Source organism: Pongo pygmaeus, chromosome 1, assembly GCF_028885625.2.
Source record: "Pongo pygmaeus isolate AG05252 chromosome 1, NHGRI_mPonPyg2-v2.0_pri, whole genome shotgun sequence".
NCBI lineage: Eukaryota > Metazoa > Chordata > Mammalia > Primates > Hominidae > Pongo > Pongo pygmaeus.
In genome coordinates, this window is record NC_072373.2 from 228,614,182 (window position 1) to 228,633,677 (window position 19,496).

Here is a 19,496-nt window from a genome sequence, read left to right on the forward strand (position 1 = left end):
GCCGGCTGGGCCTGGCCCCTGGGAGCTCCGAGGCGCCTGGGGGTCCTCCCCCTGAGCCCAGGCGTGGGATTGAGACCACACAGCCTCGTAGAGAGAACAGGAGGGCGCAGAGCTTGCGGAGGCCCTGCTGGGGTGGGCTGGCTGCAGGCCCCCAGCTTTGACTTCATGTGGCGGGAGCTGTTCCTGGTGCTGAGCTGCTGGGCAGGCCCTGAGGAGGCTGAGCTGCTACCTTTGCCTCACCACCCCCACCCCTGCTAGGGTCCCCCCCATCTAGAAGCTTCACTGAGACCCCCAAGCACAGGCTGTCCTAGGCCGAGGAGGTGGGGTGGCATGGATCACCTTCCAGACAGCTTTGCTTGGTGGTCTGGAACCTGCAGAGGCTAAGACCCCTCCCTCATGGAGACCTGGACTGCCCAGAGGTGCCCAGTGGCCATTTCTGGCCCCCACTGTGGTATGTCTTCATGACCTGCCCTTGGAGTCTGCGTGGAGCCTGAGTTCCAACCCTCGTGCAGCGGCCATCAAGGGGGCTCCTGTCGCAGCTGGGCTGTCCTGAGGTTGACTGTCCCCCTGGCTCCAGCTTCTCCCTCCTGTGGGTCCCCAGGGCAGAGGCCCAGTCCCCGGAACCCCATGGGCCCTCACCGCTTTCCGGCCCTCTCGGGCCCAGCTCTCTGATGGGGAAGCCCTCCCAGCCTGCATCTCTGTGGCCTTCCCTGACCCCACTCAGCCCTCCAGCTCTTGCTCCCATACTGGCCTCACCCTCACTGGTGGTGGGTGGCAGCAGTGCTCTGGCCGCTCTGGGTATCCAGGTGTGTGAATGCCTGGCCTGACACCCACAGGGCTTGACCCCAGGGTTGGAGAGTCCATCTGTGCTGGGGACGCACCCACTACAGAGGTTTGGCCTGAGCCTGGCCCAGACGGGATGCCGAGGAGGAGGTGGGGGATGCATAGAGGCCTGGAAGGACAGAGCCAGGACAAGGACATCAGGGCCCAGCCCAGGCTCTCTATGAGCCAGGCACCCCTGTGCCTCCGGGCAACCCCAGCCTCTGTGACTCCAGCCCTTTTCCAGCCTTTTCCCAGCCTTTTCCCAGCCCTTCCCCAGCCCTTTTCCAGCCTTTTCCCTGCCTTTCCCCAGCCCTTTTCCAGCCTTTTCCCAGCCTTTTCCCAGCCCTTCCCCAGCCCTTTTCCAGCCTTTTCCCTGCCTTTCCCCAGCCCTTTTCCAGCCTTTTCCCAGCCCTTCCCCAGCCCTTCTCCAGCCTTTTTCCAGCCTTTTCCCTGCCCTTTCCCAGCCACAGCCAGAGTAGGAGGGCTCTGGCCTCTGCCTTGTTCCCTTGATGTGGCCATTTCAATGGCGCTTTCCTCAAGACACGATCTGGCCCCAGGCCCTCAGCCCCTCAACTCCCGCAGACCCCCAGCTGGCTCCCCCAGCCCTGCCCTGCCCACAGCCCACTTGGGGGCTCACCAGGAGGCCTCAGTCACCGGGCTGCTGTCAGTGTCACTGCTGGGGGCTCTGTGAGTCCCCTGTCCCAGAGCTGAGAATCCTCAGGCTCAGGTGCTGCCCCGGGCCCCAGGCAACCAGCTCACCACACCCCTGCTCTCGGTGGGGCCGCAGCTGCCCACACGCAAATGTTCTGGGGCTCGAGGATGACGAAGTCTTGCCAGGCTCTCTCTCAGGGGCCTGGTGGGGCTGGGGGAAGGGCGGCACCAGTGGCTCCCCTGCCTGGCTGAGCTGGAGAAGTGGTGCCAGCGGTTCCCGTGGCCGCCCACGATCCCCGTCAGTGCAGGAACATGGTGAGGGCAGAGCAGCCCCCCTAGAGCTCCCCCAGCACCCCAGGATCCCGGCCTCCAGGCCTCATGCCCGCCTTCCCAAGGGCCCTGCCTGGGTGCAACGCAGCCAGGGGTGAGACGGGGTACCCCGACAGAGCAGCACTCATCCGGGTGGTGCGCCCAGCAGGCCCCTTGGGCAGCGGCAGGTGGCAGAGCCTCATGGGGCAGGACATCCCCTGATTTCCCTGGCCACAGGGTGGGCCACACCCACTCCCACTGTTGGGGCAGCAGAGGACGGACTGCAGCACAGGCTTCCAGAGGCCCGACCAGCACCCCAGCTTTTCTAGGGTAGGGGCCTTTCTGGAACCACCATGCTCTGCAGGCAGAGCAGTCCCCAGGATTGGGGGGCCTGTGGCCCCGGGTTAGGGCCTGCGGCTTTGCAGCCTACCCTGGGAGCCTGTCCAGCTCAGCCCTCTGAGGAGGGGCCGGGTCTTTTCTTGGGGTGTCCTTTGGGCCCGGCGCAGGCTCCGACGGGCACCTGATGAGTGGCACAGGAGGCTGAGCGAACAGGAAGCCTATGCGTGCTGGTGAGCACATTTATCGGAACCACATTTGGGAGCTGACAGAGGCTTAGGCATGATGCAGAGGGTGGCGTGGTTGGAGCAAGGCAGATACAGGCTTCAGGGCGAGGCCCAGACGGCGTCCTGAGCAGCCCTGGTGCCTCACAAGCACCCCAGCCTGTGCCGTGGCCAGGTCAGCCGCGCCTCCCGGGGCAGGCTCAGGACGGGTGCGCACAGATGCACACCACACACACCCGGAGCGAAAAACCAAGTAAAAATGGAAAGGGATTTGGTATCATTTTAATGTCGTATAAGTTTTGCTTCTAAAAATTTAAATATTTCTCTATGTATAGATCCTAAAACGCTGGGAAGACTGCCTGGCGGGGCCAGCCTCGAAGCCCCTCCTGTGGGCCCCGGGCCAGCAGCTTTAGCCTTTCCTCCCTGGGAGCGGGGCAGGAGGGGGGCAGGGGCCGAGGGGACACAGGGTAGCCAGGGACACACAGTTTTGGGGGCCTGGCTGCCCTGTTTCCTGAGCAAACACAACACGCCCACCCCTGCCCTGGGCCTCCAGAGCCGCCCAGGTTCCCACCACTGACAGGGTCAGAGGCGGAGCAGGACCAGGGTTTCAGCGGCCGCGGATGCTGGCCCCGGGGCTCCCTTGGAGGGTGCTGGCGCATCCACACTGCCCTCGTGGCCCACGGAGCAGGCGCCCTCGGGGGTGCCCCGCTCCTCTTCTGGGGGTCCCTGCCGTCCCAGGCCCTGCAGTCTCTGCTGCCGCTCCTGGGCCTGGCGGGCCCGGCTGGCAATGGCACGCACGCGGCTCTGGCTGCGGGAGGAGGAGCGCCGCAGAAAACCAGGACCCCCTGCCACCCCCTCCCCAGCCGGGCCCAGGCTGGTGGGTGACGTGATGTCTCCTGCCTGCTGGAAGACTGTGAGCCAGCGCAGCTGCTCTGTCAGGGCGTCCCGTCTCACCCCCGGCCCCGACACCCGCCGTGTCCCTCCCGGGAGGCCCAGGCTGTGGCTAAGGCTGCGGGAGCCGCCCTCAAAGCTAGGGGCAAAGTCATCAGCAGTGAGGTCCCCCAGGCTCTTGGACTTGGCAGCCACTGGGCAGTCCTGCAGGCCCACCAGGGAAAGGCAGCCCCAGGGAGGCCGGAGAGGGAGGCCAGGCATCCGTGGGGCCAGGGGCCTGGGCCGCAGTTCATCAGGCATGGGAGGCCGCTGACCCGTAGCCCGCAGGTTGGGGTTGGATTTGCTCTTGGTCACAGGTGGCAGGTCTGGGCGGGCGGCTGAAGCCGAGTGGGGCCTGGGAGGCAGGCGTCCCATGTGGGCTCCTGCGAGGCTCTCACGGCTGCGGCCCAGGCCCAGGCTGGGCAGGGAGAGGTCAATGACAGTGTCACTGGATGACATGCTGGAGGAGGAGGAAACGCTGTCTCGGGGGCCACATGGCTCCAGCCGCTGCCACAGCCGGTCACTGCCCGTGGCGTCGGAGTACACAGCAGGGGCTGGGAAGGGACTGGCCAGGGGCCGCCATCCTCCCAGGGGCTCCGTGGGCACCTGCCCCTCACTCTTCACCCTTCTAATCACGGGCAGGTGGCCCGGGGTCCGGGGCTGGCTCCTGCCGTCCGTCTGGCTGCCAGGAGCCCCCTCGTATGCCCCACCGGGGCCCTTGCCGTTGCACGGCCGAGGCCCACTGTCTCGGGGTTCCTCGGTGTCTTCTGGGGGGCTTGCCACATTGGCTCCGGGTCCTGTGAGGTATGGGGGCCGTCCCTGAGAAGAGCTGGTGGGGACGGCCGCTAGTGGCGGGGGGCCAGGGCCTGGGGCGGGCTCCTCAGCAATGGTTTCCAGGCTGCACAGTGCGGGGAGCGGCCGCTGCGTGGAGAGGGGGCGGGTGTCTGTGGGGAGGTGGAGGAGTCAGAGAGAGAGAGCCAGAGGGAGAAGCGGAAGAGGGAAAGAGAGGGAGGCAGGGAGAGAGGCGGAGAGGAGTTGGATCAGGGTGGTGTCCCCGGTGCCCTGTGCCGTGGGTCGCCAGGCCCAGCTCCCACCCCGAGGCATCCCCCGGGCGTGGCGGCACACTCAGTGTCCCCACCCTGCTGCTGCTGGGGCCCAGTGCACGCCCTGTGCCGCACACGGGGCCCTCCTTGGGCTGGGACAGTACGGGACACCAGGGCTGGGCCCCGTTACCTGTCACTCGCCGCTCTCAGTTCCTAACTACGGAGGCAGCGTGGGTGGGGGCAGAAAGGAAAGCTCGGTCAGGGGGGTCTGGAGGGGCAGGGTGGTGTGGGGAGGGCTCCGTGTATATTCCTCCCTCCAGGCTAAGGAGACATCCTCCTAGTGGGGCGCTTCAGCCCAAAGCAGCGAAGCCCCGGGGCCCAGGGAATCTACTCCACGCAGTACTCGGCAGGCTCCAGGCATCCCGGGGGCGCAGGAGACGCCCAGCAGCTGCACTGCCTGCCCACATCAGACTTCCCAGTAGGGACCCCCAGAGCCTGCCCTAGAGGGAGGTGGGAATGGGATGGGATGTGGCCCCCAGTCCCAGGAAAGGCATCAGGGGCCATGCAGGTTGCCAGCCGCCCAGGAGGTGAGTTTGGGGAAGCGCTCAGCCGGAGGGGCCCAGCATGTCAGGCCATAGTCCCGGCCCCGGACCCTCAGCAAGAGCAGCTGATTCTTCCCAGCCTGTCGGGCCTCAAACCAGCTCCACCCAAGTCCCAGGGCCTCAGGGTCAGACAGGAGGGCTGGGGCTATGGGCCACAGGCAAGCCAAGGGAGCAGAGTGCCACGGAGACAGTGCCACGGAGACAGAGCCACGAGCACGAGCACACGAGGCGACGCCGTCCACGAAGCAGCAGCAGCAGCAGGTGACCCAGGGCCCAGCCATGCCAGGGGCGTGCGGGAGGACCACGCGGGGCAAGAGGGGCTTACCGGCGGAGAACATGGGGGATTTACTCCTGATCTCCTCCAGCTTTTGAGCAAACAAGGCACTCATCTCTCCCTGCAGGGCCCCCGGTTGCCTGCAGGCACCCTCAGGCCAGCGGGGGGACCTTTCAGGGATGCCTGGGCTGTCTGGGCTGCTGGAGTCCGAGGACATGGAGCCGCCACCGCCTGGACCCTGCCTCCAGGCCCCGGGACCGTTGGGGGCCTCTCTGCTTCTCCCCGGGATAGCTTGAGGGTCCAGGCCATAGCAGGGGGCCCCCAGCGAGTCAGCCCAGGCCCGGGGCTGCTGGCGAATGGCTGCCTGCCTGCTCGCAGGCCCCGGGCTGGGTGGCCGCTCCCTCTGCAGGCCCTCGGTGTTCACGCCGGCGCAGGATCCCACCACACACTTTGTGCATGTGGCGGTCACCCCAGCAGGCCCGGGGCCATCCAGGACACGCGGGGGCCGCACTCGCACAGGGCTCTTCTCTGCCACCGCAGCCGGCGCCTTACCTCGGGGGCTGCCGCTGCCAGGCCCCTCCTGGGCTGGGGCTTCCGGAGCAGGTCCGGGCCCAGGGGGCACCACGTCGTCTGCCACCCCCTTGGAGCCTGCGTCCTGTGCGCCCAGGACCAGCTCCGGGAAGCCCTTGCGGCCTGGCTTCTGGCTCTTGGTCGGGGCGCTGGCCGTGCGCCGCAGGAGCCGCTGGCTAACGGAGGGCCGGGCCAGGGGCCGCCCAGCAGCATGACTGTCCAGTGAGCCGGGCTTTGGGCCTCGGAGGAAGAGGCCTTTTAGGCCCAGAGCCTGCTTGACCTACAAGAGAAGGAGCCCACATAGCTGTTGCCAGGGGTCCCAGCCCAGCTGCACCTGCACCCCTGGGGCCAGCTCTCCAGACTATGCCACGGACGTGCCGTGCGTGTCTCAGTCCGAGGGGCCAGGCCACCTCAGGCTGGGGGCGTGTGGACACACCAGGGCCTTCAGGAGCAGGGTCCCTAGGGCAGCTCTGCCTGGGACAGTGGCTGCTACAGATCTAAGTACAGATGGCCCACCCCACCCTTCCGGCAGAAACTGCCCTCGCCCGAGCCGTCCCGGGCATGTGGGGCCCGTGAGGGGCATGGAGAGAAGGTCCTTCCCTCCGGAGGAGAGACCTCGAGTCCCAGCCTGGCCCACCACAGCCTGCACCTGCTCAGAGGCCCACAGCCCCCGGCGCTGGCAGGGGACACTGGTGTGGCACTCCCTGGTTGTGTGTGCCCCACCCTCAGGCAGGAGTAGCTGGTCCACAGCAGGAGTAGTCAGGTGCAGCGGGAGGCCCACTTGCCCAGCCCCTGTCCCGCCCACTCCCATGGTGATACTCCTGCCCTAGGAAGTACCACCTCTTCCAGGAAGCCTTCCTGAATTCCCCCAGGCAGCCTTTTCTGGTCTTGCCCTGCCCTCCAGTCGTGTGAGCCCCCAAGGCCCACAGCTGGCTTGCTGCCCCCTGAACCCTGCCAAGATGGGCTCAGGCTCCCAGCCCACCAGCACCTGGCCACAGCCAATCTTCCTGGACAGCTGGGCCCAGGAGGTCCCTGCCTGAGCAGAACAGCTGCTGAGAGGGAGGCAGCCGCATCTCCAGGGCGCAGAGGCCAGAGGGGCCCTCACATGCCAGATGCCCCCGAGACCGGCAGCACCCACTGCGCCCCCATGACGAGCCGTGCTCGTGCAGAGAGTGGCCCAGGCCCAGCAGGTGGGTCACCCCCCCGCAGGGGCGCCTCTGGGCAGATGCGTTCAGATGGCCAGCACTTGAATCAGCTTCCTGATTCAAGATCCCAAATCTACGCATTTGGTCCGTGGCTGGGAAGCCATTTAGAAGCAGATCCGGGATTCTGGCTCGGAGCACCGGCCTCAGGGGTGCCCTCATCCCAGGCACTGGGCATGGTTGGCAAGGACAGGGAGGGAGCGGGAGGGGAACTCAGAACCAACAGCCTGAGGGTCCGAGATGGGGGCAGGAGAGAGAAGGAGGGGGATTAGGAGGGCACAGCGGGGGCTCCAGCGGGCTCCCCGCCAGGGAAGGGGCTGAGGGAGGGGAGGGAGGACTGAGGGAGGGGAGGAGAGGGGAGGCCAGTGAGAAGGCGGCCACCCAGCTGAACCCTGGATCTGCCTCGTAAATGCCACTATGGCTGGGGATGGCCAGGGCCCCCGGAGCCATGTCATGATCCACGTCACATGAGCGACAGTCTCCAAATGCTACCAGGAATCACGGATGCTAATGGGGTGCGGCCTGGCATGCAGGTGCAGCGGGCCACACTGTCCCGCGCACCGGGTACCTTCAAGGCTCCTAACAGAGCTGCGCTTCTAAAAGTAGACTGTGGCCATAGAGAAGCCGACTGCAAGACCAAAGAGACAGAGGGAGCAGGTGAGGCGGCCACAGCAGTGGCGTGGGGAGCCCCGCGGCCTGGGGGACGAGGAACAGATGGGTGGATAGACGGCAGGGGCTGGATGGCACCTCTGGGCCCGAGAGCATGGCAGGAGAGAGTCAGCACTGGGCCTGGGCAGGCCCCTCGTGCTGTGTGTGCGGGGTCCCCCGAGGGCCAGCTGCAGCCAGCAGGACCCAGAAGGCACTGGGCCCCAGCTCAAAGCCAGGGCAACAGGGTTGGCACCAAGACCCCTTCCTGTGGAAGCCGAGGCCCCACCCTGACCTGGGGTAGGGGACAGACATGCTGGGTGTGGAGTCACAGGCAAACCTGGGCAGCTGCCTTCCACGTGACACCAGGAAGTAAGAGGGGTGGGGGGTAGGAGAGGGGAGAGGGGCATCACTCGGTCCTTGCTGAGAAGCCAGATGGCAGCACTGTGGGGGTGGAGGCTGCGAGGCCCCCAAGAGTCTGAGACAGGCATGGGTGACACAGGGCGGGGCAAGGCCCAGAGCACTCGAGACCTGTCCTGCCCGAGATGCCCACAGCCAGCCCTGAGATCAGAGGTGGGCACTGGTGGCTCAGGAGCCAGGCCCCCACAGCAGCCCCTGTTGAGATAGAGGAGCAGAGGCCCGGGGAGGGGACCCTAGGCCTCACTGCCTGAGTTCAGGACCCAGCACTGGGGACACATGGGGGGGCATGGGACAAGGGGCTGGTGTGGCCCCCCCCATGATGGCCGGTGGCAGGGGGTGACACTCACCTTACCGCTGACGTCACTGACAGCCACATGTACAAAGATGGAGGCCTCTTCCATCCCCTCCAGGTACACGTGCCTGTAGCCTGGAGCAGTGTGGGTCAGCGGGGTCATGAGGTCACAGCCTCCCAGGGCCCCCACCCGCTCTGCCCCCCACTCTACTTAAAGGTCCCAAGACCCCAGATACAGCCAACAAGCCCAGGCCTGGGGCCTCTGCCTCCTGTGGGCCCAGCACTACACCACCTCCTCCAGGAAGCCCACTGGCATTGCACCAGCCTGCAGGGACCTCTTCCTGGGGGTGGCCCCTCCCCCACAGGCTGTGCCCCTGCCTGACCCGCAGATCCCCAGGCTGGCTGTCGTCCTGTCCTCAGCCCTCTTCCTGGGGGTGACCTCTCCCACACAGGCTGTGTCCCTGTCTGACCCACAGAGCTCCAGGCCGGCTCTCCTTCCGTCCTCAGCTCCTGTGTCTTTGGTGCCAGGTGCAGGCCCACCCACACAGGCACTGACTCGCAGGGGAAAGAGTGCCTGCCCTGCCCTGGGCCCCTCGGCCAGTGTGGGGGGCACCATGTCCACCCCTGCCCACCTGGCATCATGCTGCTGAAGGCCAGCGTCCTCTGGCCAATGAAGTCACGCCCGATGGGATCGTGGTCCCAGATGAGGAAGCGGACCAGCGCGATCTCCGGCATGTGCACCGTGAACACCAGGGTCTCCTCCCAGGTGGGGTTGAACCCTGGGGAAGCAGCGCCAGGAGGAGTGTCCCATGGGGAGGGCCCGGCCCAGCACCGCTCCAGCCTGGAGCCCCCGGCACACACCACTCCCAGTGCCATTCCCGGTGCCGCTTCTGGGACTGCCCACCCAGAGGGGCGCGGCGCCCAGGACTGTCACTGAGGGAGGCCTGGGCAGAGTACCCGGGCACACCAGGTAGCCCCAATCCTCCCCCCTCAGACTTCCATCACAGGTGTGACGGAGCCACTGCCGAGCCTCACCGTTGTCGTCCACCACGCGGGTCTGCTCCCGGCTACAGTCCACGGGGAGCCCGATGATCTCCACCTCCACAAAGGGGTCGATGATCTGCGACACAGGAGTGGGGGTGGCATCGGGGTCCATCGCGATGCCCGGCCCGCCCCCGACTCCCACCCCACCTGCCTGTGCGGGGCTGGCCCCCACCTCCCCGCGGTCCCCCAGCATGGAGTCGCGCGGCTTCGGAAGCTGTTGGCCACTGATGATCCGGAGCACCAGCTGCTTCTTGAGCTGCCCGGGCAGGGGGTCCTCCGAGTTGGGGTTGAACACGCCTGAGGGGATGCCGGGCAGGTGGTCAGTGGCCCAGCCCTCAGCAAGCCCCCTACTTGCTGGGGCATGGCTGCCAACAGCCCCCTCTCGGCCCCCACATAGGAGACTGGAGCCGGTGCCAGGTGGAGGGAGGGAGGCAGTGGTCCAGGGGGGCACCTTGGGGGGCAGGTGCACCTGGCCCAGTATGGATCACCTTTATGGCCACCGCAGCACGTGGGACAGAGCCCGTGCCTCCCACGGCTGAGCCGAGGAGGTCACACGGCTTCCGGGGGTGGGTCTAGGTCCCTGGGGGTATGAGGGGTGGGGTCTCTGGTGACAGTGCCCCCAGGGCCCTAGGGGCTGAGTTCAGGCTGAGAACTCCGAGGAGGGCAAGCCAAGGGCAGAGGTGCAAGCAGCTGGTCCACAGCAGTAGTAGCCTGGTCCAGCGGGAGGCCTGCTCGCCCAGCCTCTGTCCTGCCCTCTCCCATGGTGATAACTCCTGCCAGGGCCACAGGGGGACCAAGCTGGAAGTCATCCACAGCAGACAAAACAGAGGTGTCTGAGAGCCGGGAGGAGGTTCCTCCAAACACCCAGCCCAGACCCAGGTCCTGAGACCCACAGAGGGACCAGGCACAGGGGGCTGGGTCGCTGGCACTGGGGCCCCTCAGACAAGTCCTGCCATGAATCTCATGTGGGGCCCAGGCTCCCCAGTTCTCCATCCCTGGATTCCTGGTGGAACTGGGCCCTTCTTTGCAATGCTAGCAAGGAGGGTTCCCCCACCCACCTCTCCAGCATCCTGGGAGCTTCGTCCCAACCTGACCTTCCAAGGGACTCTGCCAAAGCCGCCCCCGACCCCTTGCTAGCCTGTGGGGCTCCGATCTCTGTTCTGGGAACACCCAGGAGGCCCATCTGAGCCCTGAGCATCCGAGCCCTGAGCGTCCGAGCGCCTCACCCTGGCACATGCACCCAGGCTTGAGTACGTAGCCGCAGCCACCGTTGGCGCTGAACTTGGCTCGGTTCAGCTGCAGCATCCGCCCCTCTGACTGGTAGTTCAGGGCAACTGTGAGGGGGACACAAGGCTGCCCTGGTCAGCATCTGACCTTCCAGGTGTGTGCCCCGCCCACCCGCCACCACACGCTAGCCTCCCCTGCACAGCTGCCGTGGATCTGCCGTCTGCCCCTCGTTCACCCAATATGAATGGGACTCCAAGTTTCGCACCTGTGCAGGACTGAGGCCAGCACATCCTGGAGGGATGTCCCCGGAGCTGGCGCAGCCAGCCTCGCAGGCAGGTATCCCTGGGGGTACGTGGACAGGCCTGCACCATCGCTCCCACATCCCCCCAAGGCCTGAAGGACCCTGGCCCAGTGCTAGCCTGGTGTCAGTGGCAGCCTGGTGTCAGCAGCGTGCCACAAAGGTGTGGAGGCTCCAAGGGCAATAGAGCCCAGGACAGAACCGAGGCCCCAGTGGGTCCTCACCCCTTGGGCTTCAGGGACCGTCTGAGCCGAGCCCTCCCCACCACACCCAGCACACCATGCCCACACCCACCCATTTGGCAGCCGGCGTTCCAGAAGGGCTGCGGGTTGTAGTTGCTGGAGTCCACGCGGTAGGAGGAGGGGTAGATGCGGGAGAGCTGGTGCTGGTTGAAGCGCAGGTACTGCGCTGGCTTCTGCTGCAGAATCTGGTGGGCCTTGGTCTCGCTGAAGGACGACACCTGCCAGCTGGACGCTGCTGTGGCATGGGTGACCAGGCATCAGACTGCGAGTCCTCGACCTCGCCTGGCGCCCAGCAGCATAGCAGGGTTGGGGGACAGGGAGGCCTCCGCCCGTGGGCCCAGGTCCCCGAGCCGCTCACCCTCCATCTCTATGTTGTGGGTGGCCACGGACTTGGTGTACTTCACCAGGTCAGAGAGGGCCCGGGACAGCTTCATGGTCTTCTTCTGCCGGGTCGCCCTGTGGCAGGTGCAGGGGGTCAGAACCCCTCCCATCCAGGGCCAGCCTGGCACCCAGCTCCGTGAGACGGGCTCCAGGGCTCAGGCAGGTTCATTAATTCACACAGCAGGCCCTGAACCCTCAGAGACGGACGCCAGACTGGGCCACGGGCTGCGGAAACCTGAGTGCCGGGCAGGATGTGGGCTGGCTCAGAGCTACCAGCAGGTGCAAAGGCCCCAGGCACTCTGTGCAGTGGAGGATGATGTGGCCTGCCAAGCGTGGCAGGTGTGGGGGCTTCTGGAAGGTTCTCTCTCTTCAGGGGAGAGCTGGGGTCGGGGCCTGGGTCTGGCCTAGAATCACTATGTGGAGAGGAGGCCGGGGTCCAAGGGGGCCTCCGTGTCGCTCAGGTGGCAGCAGCACATGTGGATCAGATGTGTGCTAAGGGCAGAGCCCGGCTGGCATGTGGGACGGGACGGGACAGGAGGGGGCTGTGCCCAGGCGAGGGGCGTGGAGGAACCATTGGGGGACGGAAGTAAGGGGAGACGGCAATAGGAGGGAGTGGGCGGCACGGGGGAGCCCAGGGTCCAGGAGGGGCGGGAGCTCCTTCTGGGCCTGTAGGTTTGAGACCCCGAAGAGACCCCAGACAGTGCTGAGGGAGGCCTCAGACACGGGGGCCTGGACCTTGAATTCAGCCTGACTGGGCGGGAAGTGGGGGGGCCACTTCATGGCAGGCATTTGATGCCCCCTGGGGAGGGCATGAGGCTGGGGGCCTCATAGGAGGAGGCGGCGAGGACTGAGAGCCGACAGCCCAGCAGCATCCAGGCCCGTGGGGACCTGGGCCCTCCAACCACCTGCTCAGCCGCCCCTGCCCCCACTGCCCGCAGCCACCAGCCTGCCCTGCACGCCACTTCCCACTGCTTCCAGGGGCCAAGAAGGGGGTGGGACCTGCCCTGCTCAGGGACGGTCCTGGTGGGGTCACCGCAGAGAAGGGCCCAGCTGGGCCAGGCTCCCAGGAGTGTGCAGGGCCTCCCCATGGGGCAGGGCACGTACCCTCGGCTCTGGCCTCCCGGGGAGTCCTGACCCTCATCTCCCTCCTCCACGCTGGCCGCCTTCTTCAGCTTGCTGCCCTTCTTCTGTGCGGGGGGCAGAGGTGTGAGCTGTAGGGCCCCTGGCCCGGGCCAGGCCTTGGCGAAGGCTGGGGGGTTGGGGAGGGCCTGTCCTCCGGGGTCCCCAGCGGCCCACGCAGCCTCCCGTGTCCATCCTGCCTGGCTGGGCCTGCCAAAGCCTCCTCGGTGCCCTCTCGATCTGGGCTCTGGCAGACTCTCAGGGCAGCCACAAGGCACCTGAGCTTGGGGCGAGGGCCAGCGTGGGCCAGAGAAGGGATGTGAGCCAGCAAGGCACCTGTTCCCAACAGCTCCGAGCCCAGGCTTCTGGCCCAGTCCCTGGCACCTGCAGCCGATAGCTCAGCCTGACTCAGAGGGGATCCTGCGAGCCAGGCTGGGAACCCTGGGGGCTGGAGAAGACCCCCATCTGCTCTGGCTGGGGCAGGGCCCACTGGGGCACTGGGAGCAGGGAGGACGCTGGGCCCAGACCGGGACCCTGGCCTGGGAGCTGCGCCGGACCTTGCGCCTGGAGAAGCTTCCCACGACGAGGCGGCCATTGCGTCTGCTGGCCCCGGCATCCTCCCCAGACTCCACGTCCTCTTCAGCCTTGCTCTGAGTCCAAAGGAGAGACAGGGACAAGGTGAGCCCAGCCTTGAACCAGGCAGGGAGGCCGGGACAGCTCCCTGGTGGCCCCAGAAGGCCTTCCTGGAAGAGGTGGGCTTGAGCCAGCTCTGGAGTAAGGCAGATGGGAGAGGAGGGCAGGGCGGGGACAGGTTGGGGAGCCCCCATGGCCGCCGTTCCCAGTCCACCCTGGGGCAGAGGCAGCTGCCGAGGAGAAGCGGCCTGAAAGGCAGGCCCCAGTGGAAACATTCGCTCACACCTGCCTCAGCATCTCTCATGTGTTGTTTTAAACTCATTAAGTTCTGAATCTTTTTTCCCCACCAGTGGTGACTACATAATAACTGCATTTGTGTGCCTGGAATATTGCTCGGCCAGGCCTGCTTGCGCAACACTTTTACTAGCGTTCCACAGCCCTGCTGCCCTGACCTGTTCCCGCAGTGCGCAGGTATCACCTAATCAGACAAACAGCTCCAGGTGGGCGCTCCCTGAGGCGGGTTCTGAGCTGGGGAACCCCAGGAAGCCACTGTGAGCCTTCCTACCACTGTATAAGCAGCAGACACATCCGGGGCTCCCCTACCTGCCCCCCGCCAAACACAGGGCAGCATCACAAACTGCTCATTCATCCCAAAGCTCATTCCCAATGGAACCAGCAGAGCCTGTGCCACCACCTGACCCCTGCAGCCCCTTCCACAGACAGCTCCAAAACATGGCCCAGCTGTGCTCAGGAGGGGCTCCCATACCACATCCTGCCCCCACCAAGGGTGGGGGCTACTTTCTTTGAAACACAGCGAAGCAGTGGGCCTGCAGCAGGGGTCCCTGTTAGAGAGGGGCTTCCGCCAGAAGCGGACACATCACCCACCCCTGCACACACACCCTCCCACACCCCCGGATGCTCCCACACTGCTGCAAAGAGGCTACTGCAGCTCTCACGACCACAGACACTCGGCGCTCAGCCACGCCACAGCAAACCGCTCTGACTGCTCCCCGCTCTCCCCAGCCTGGACCTGTGCCTGCCTGGACACTGCCTCACTGGACGCATTGGAAATCAGGGCACATCGTGTCCGCAGGCCCCATGCCAGACGGGCCTCTCAGTCCTCTTGACACGGCCGGGGAGCTCCCGCCACCCTCCCCGTGCTCTGGGTACCATCGCCCAGAGGTCTGCCCTGCTCCTCCTTCACCCTCAGAGGGAGCCAGGATGGGATTGGACGGCCCTTCCCACGGCCCAGAGTGGCCAAGGGGCCTTCCCGTCACCAGGCTGCACTGGCCGGAGCCCGAGGCCCCGCGTGCACCGCAGCAGGAGGCTCCCAGGTTGTCCGGGTCCACATGGCTCTCAGACATACTCGTCTCTCTCCACCTCCAGAAAAGCCAGCCCCGATTTCCTCTTAATTTATTGATGCCACGGCTCCCGGGAGAGGCACTAGGAGCCAGATTCACAGTGCGCCAGGAGCCAGATTCACAGTGCGCCTGGAGCCAGTCGGGGCCTCCACACTTCACAGCTCCTTAAACATCCCCAAAATGCTGCAGTGACCCAGAGCCACGAGCGACTGTAAATCCAGGCATGACCGAGGAGAGGCACACGCTGACCCAGGAGACGGACGGCCAGACACAGCCCGTGCTGCATGGCCAGACCCGCTGTCACCCCTGGGACTCCCAAACAGAGGAGACAGCAAGACCCAACCATGCTCCAAGGGGCTGTGGGCAGCAGAAGGCCCAGGCGAGGAGGCCTGGATGGTGGTGGAGGGTCTCAGCCAGCAGCAGGCCCCCCAGCCCTGCCTCTGTCAGGGAGGCTGGGTGCTGGGCCCCGAGGGGGTGCTCAGGGAAGGGTCCTCATGGGGCGAGGCTGTTGGCAGCACAAGCACTCACTGGGTTGTGCCCAGCTCTCTGGCGGTGGGTCCCCTCCTTACCCATCCGGCTTCTCTCCCCAGGATACCCGTTCCTGCTGCCCCCAGGCCTCGGGGACCCGTGAGTAGAGGCCACACGTCCTCAAGGTTCATGAGCAGAGGGGACACCGGCTAGCCCAGGGGGACAGAGAGGCACAAGTGTCCCTCAGTGGAATTTGCCATCCCCACGACCCCCAGCGCACAGACACCCCCTTTACCTGGGCCACACCCCCCAGTGAGCTCCAGGGCTGAATGCGTCCCAGCCTGGCCTTGGGATCAGCTCCGCCCCTCGCCTGTACCAAAGACTCTGGGACCCTTCTGGGGTGTGTGTCCGCACCAGGCAAGGAGTGCATCTCATCAGGGCGGGATTCCCGCTCCTCCCCCAACCTTAGTGGCTGTGCCTGAGCCCCTCCTCCTCCTGCAGGAAGCCTTCCCTGAGCACAGAACCCCCAGCAGTCGCTCAGACATGAGGTCTGCAGGGGACCACTCTCCTGGACCCGCAGATGCATCTCCAGGTTTTGCACAGGCCCAGCTGGCTGTCCAGCAGAGCCACAGATGGCCACTCTCCCCCACCTAGACACCTTGGGATAAAAATAAAGGAGCGCCTCTCAGCTCGGGCCCCGCGAGAGCCACCTGCACAGGGCATGTTCCTCGAGCTCTCCTGCGGTGTCAGCTGTGCCGAGTGCTCCGAGACCCGTGGGCGGAAACGCAAACACCTGAGTCTAAAAATACTGGTCCTGGAAGGGGACACAGCACCCCCACTTGGCCAGGGAGAAGTCACCTTCCCACCCTCCCCAAGGGTTAGGAAAACAGCAAGGTCCCTGCAGGGACAGGCAGAACGAGCCGGTGCCACAGGGCACGGTAGGGCTCTCCAGGCACCAGGAGACCGTGTCCCCAGCATGGGCAGCCACCAGCACTGTCACCCTGTGGAGGGTCTGTAGGGCTCACCCACACTCCCCACTTGGCCCCACCCACAGCAGGACTGCGGGATCCACCGGCCACAGCTCGTGGCTCCTTCGAGGTCTGCAAGGAGGCTCTGTGACTGCAGGACCCAGCCCACCCTGCCTGTCATCTCTCACCTCACACACACTCCATTGTGTCTACCATGCCAGCCCCCGAGGGCCATTCGCTCCACGTGGAAACTTCCCCACGTGGCCACAGGCAGCTCTAGGCGGGGGCGCTGGGCAGGGAAGGTGGTCACGTCCCCCCAGCTGGGCAGCTCCCACGACTGGCTGGGCTTTGAGACCCCGCTGGTAGGTGGGTATGGATCATGCAGGTGTGTGTGCAGAGGTGTGTACAGAGGTATGCTTGTGTGCAGATTTGTGTGTGCACAGGTGTGAGTGCGCACAGACCATACGTTCGGGGGCCCTGGCTGGCCCACAGGCTGGCTGTCGGGGGGTCCTGTCGGCATCAGGGGTGTCACCTTTTTGGCCTCTACCTTGCGTCCGAGTTTTCCAGATGGGGACAGTGTGGAGACGGAGAAGTCGTTGGGGTCCTCACAGTCCCGAATCTTCGACTCCTTGATGAGGGAATCCAGTTTCCTCTTAGCAATGTTTTCTACATGCTTTCGATTGGTGGATGCCTGCAGGAGCCAGAGGTCGGCCTGTTGGCCTCTGTCCCCAGCCCTGCGAGCAGTGGCAATGACAACCCCCGGGTCACAGCATTCTGCCCACCCCAGGCTCAGGGAAGGCGTGTGATTCACCTCAGGGCCTGCAGGCAGCCACAGGCAGAACGGGAACGCAGGCCCACTTGACTCCTCCAGCAGCACGAGGCTGCCCAGGGGCCCCCAGCAGAGCCTGTGCGGCTTCTGGCCCTGTGGCCTGGGAGGTCAGTGCGCCAGCAGGCAGCACAGGGTCTGGAGTCCCACCACTGGCCGCCATGTGCCTCAGGAGATGGCAGGGCCAGGGGCAGACTTCAGGGCAGCCTCTGAGCTGGGTTGGACGCCCTTCCCTGCCAGTGCAGCCCCTCGGGTGCCCCTGATGAACTTGGAATCCTTGAGGGCAGGGTCTGGGACTTGGGTGTCAGATGCCCCTGGTGCCAGGTTGGAGTGGGCACAAAGCCAGGAGCACCGTGGAGCTGCCTTTATCATCACGTGGCCACACAGAGGCGTGTGCCGCACACCCCAGGCAGGAAGAGTGCTGCTGCCTCAGGAGTTTCTAAAATGGTTGGCCACATGGCCAGGAGCACGCTGCACAATTATCTCCCCATGCATGGCCCCTCTGGAAGCAACCGCCTTCTCTGCCTCGCAGCAGCGGCCCCAGAGCAGTGTCCAGAGGAGAGGAGACCGGCGCCCCTGAGCCCAACACCTCACAGGACCCTCCTGACTCTGCAGCCCCCCGCCCCAGCCCTGGCGGGGACACAGTGACAGCACTCTGTGGAGGTGACTGCTGGTGGGACCCCCACATCAGAGTTGACCTTAGAGATGGCACTGCTTGGAGATGAGGCCAGCACTGGCCACGGGGGTGGCTGGGCAGGACTACCAGCCACCCAGCGTCCAGCCAGACTTGGTGAGGAAAAGGGCAGGAAGCTGGGAAATCCTGTGCCAGGGCCTGGGTGGGCCAGGTGCTTGTGGGAATGGGGTGGAGTCTGGCGTGGGATCCGGCCCCCAGTGCTGCCCCCACTTACTGAGGGGCCAAGAGGACAGGGCAGGGGGAGTGGATGGTACCCCAAGAGTCAGCTCAAATGTGGGAGCTGAAACTGGGAAGAGGCAGGCCTGCAGCTGTCATGCAGAGGGGTGGGTGGGCAGGGAGGACCCCCCAGGCCCTGGGCTGCTGTGCAAATCTGCCCCAATGTCCCTCTCTCCTGGATGCCTCCCTTTCTAACTCACCCCAACAGCAAGGACGGACAGCTGTTCTTGGGAACTGCAGGCTCCACCTGCCCCCCCACCCCCAGCCCGACTCACATCCCCATTGAGGAGCTTGCAGTCATCGTCAATCTCATCAGCGCTGTCCTCATCAGACACCTCGCCTTCCTCCGCATCCTCGCTGATGTTGGCTGGGAGCTTCTTCCCCTGGGGGAGGAGATACACGATGGGAGGGGCCCTGGAGAAAATGCTGGGAAGCCAGTACCTGGCACCCACAAAGAGCCGCTGGCCAAGGAGAGGGGCCTTTTCTCAAGCTCAGTTTTGGAATCTCAGCCACAGGGCAGGGGCCAGACTGGCCAGTTCCCTGTGGCTGCAGCAGCATGAAGGGAAAGGCCTGGATGTGCAAGAGGAGGTCCTGAGCCAGAGTGACCACCATGGGGAAATGGAGGCCAGGTCAGGAGCATGGCCAGCCCTCAGCCCCCCAGATATGCCCACAGATGGCATGATGCCCCTGCCTGTCTGGAGCAGGGCACTGCCGCAGGCCCGAGACTCTGTGTGAGCTGGTCCCAGGAGGGCAGGGGGTCACTCACCTTCACGAGGATCTTGCCCTTGAGCATCTGTGGAGAGGGGAGTGTGGTGGCATCTTCACTGCTCACTGATGACAGGTCCAGCTTGTCCCCAAGGATGTCGGTCAGATACTGGGCCATTTTCTTCTGCTGGATGACACTGCAGTGGTTCTCGATGGACAGGATCACTGGGTACCTGTGGCCCCAAGGCAGAAGGAGCAGGATGAGGCCAGGGCCTCAGAGGATGGGTAGGCCCCACCTCTGCAAGATCCCAGGTCATCTAAACCATTGAATGAGGAGGGGTCTTCACCAGGAACCAAGGATAGCTAGGATTATCAGCAGCTCTGGGAGGTGGCCCACCCATCAATGGCTTTGAAAAGCAACAGAGTGGATGGGAAAGGAGCTGGGAGAATCTTAGGGACTGGTAAAGACAGCATGAGCTTATTTCCCCAATAAGAAGAAAAAAACAAAGGCAACGAGAAACTCCAGGAAAACAAAAGTAACGTTGGAAGAAGTCACGGTTTTAGAACGATGTGGACAAAACCAAGGTACAGTGTGAAGCTATAGATAGACTGGGAAATAGAATCCCTTTGACCTAGATACTGGGGACACTGTCCTCTGAATGGCCCTGGGGTCCTGACATTGGTCCCATAAAGGAGACATAAGCCTGGCACACACCATCTGGTGGAACATGGTTATTACCTGCACAGTGCAGAATGGGGAGTATAGCAGGGACTTTTAATTATAAGCTTTTCAGCTTCATTTTTAACTATGTGTATGTTTTACTTGGATTTTTACCAAAAGGCAGCCATGATTCTTTTAGAAAATGTAAGTGACCCAGAACAAGAGGGCATAAACCAGGGCAAGAGATGAGCAAGTCTTGTGATGTGGAGTGGGCAGGAAGGGCACAGGGGCTCATTCCCCTACTTCTCAGGCAAGAAACTGAGGCCTGAAGCC

General features: G+C 64.7%; 1 protein-coding gene across 1 annotated transcript in view; it reads right to left on the minus strand.

The window, feature by feature from the left end:
• Positions 1–2,634: 2,634 nt before the first annotated feature.
• The window catches only part of PLCH2 (phospholipase C eta 2), a 76,121-nt gene continuing 59,259 nt past the window's right edge, over positions 2,635–19,496 (minus strand). The window contains exons 10-23 of the mRNA XM_054443784.2: positions 18,564–18,735; positions 18,073–18,180; positions 16,609–16,752; positions 13,189–13,281; positions 12,617–12,699; positions 11,490–11,587; positions 11,184–11,366; positions 10,591–10,698; positions 9,537–9,661; positions 9,356–9,440; positions 8,953–9,099; positions 8,376–8,455; positions 5,744–6,041; positions 2,635–4,216 (exon numbers count right to left, since the gene is read on the minus strand). Of these exons, the coding sequence (XP_054299759.1) occupies positions 2,925–4,216; positions 5,744–6,041; positions 8,376–8,455; positions 8,953–9,099; positions 9,356–9,440; positions 9,537–9,661; positions 10,591–10,698; positions 11,184–11,366; positions 11,490–11,587; positions 12,617–12,699; positions 13,189–13,281; positions 16,609–16,752; positions 18,073–18,180; positions 18,564–18,735 (3,016 nt within the window). The 3' untranslated portion in view covers positions 2,635–2,924. The remainder of the gene's footprint in view (positions 4,217–5,743; positions 6,042–8,375; positions 8,456–8,952; positions 9,100–9,355; positions 9,441–9,536; positions 9,662–10,590; positions 10,699–11,183; positions 11,367–11,489; positions 11,588–12,616; positions 12,700–13,188; positions 13,282–16,608; positions 16,753–18,072; positions 18,181–18,563; positions 18,736–19,496) is intronic.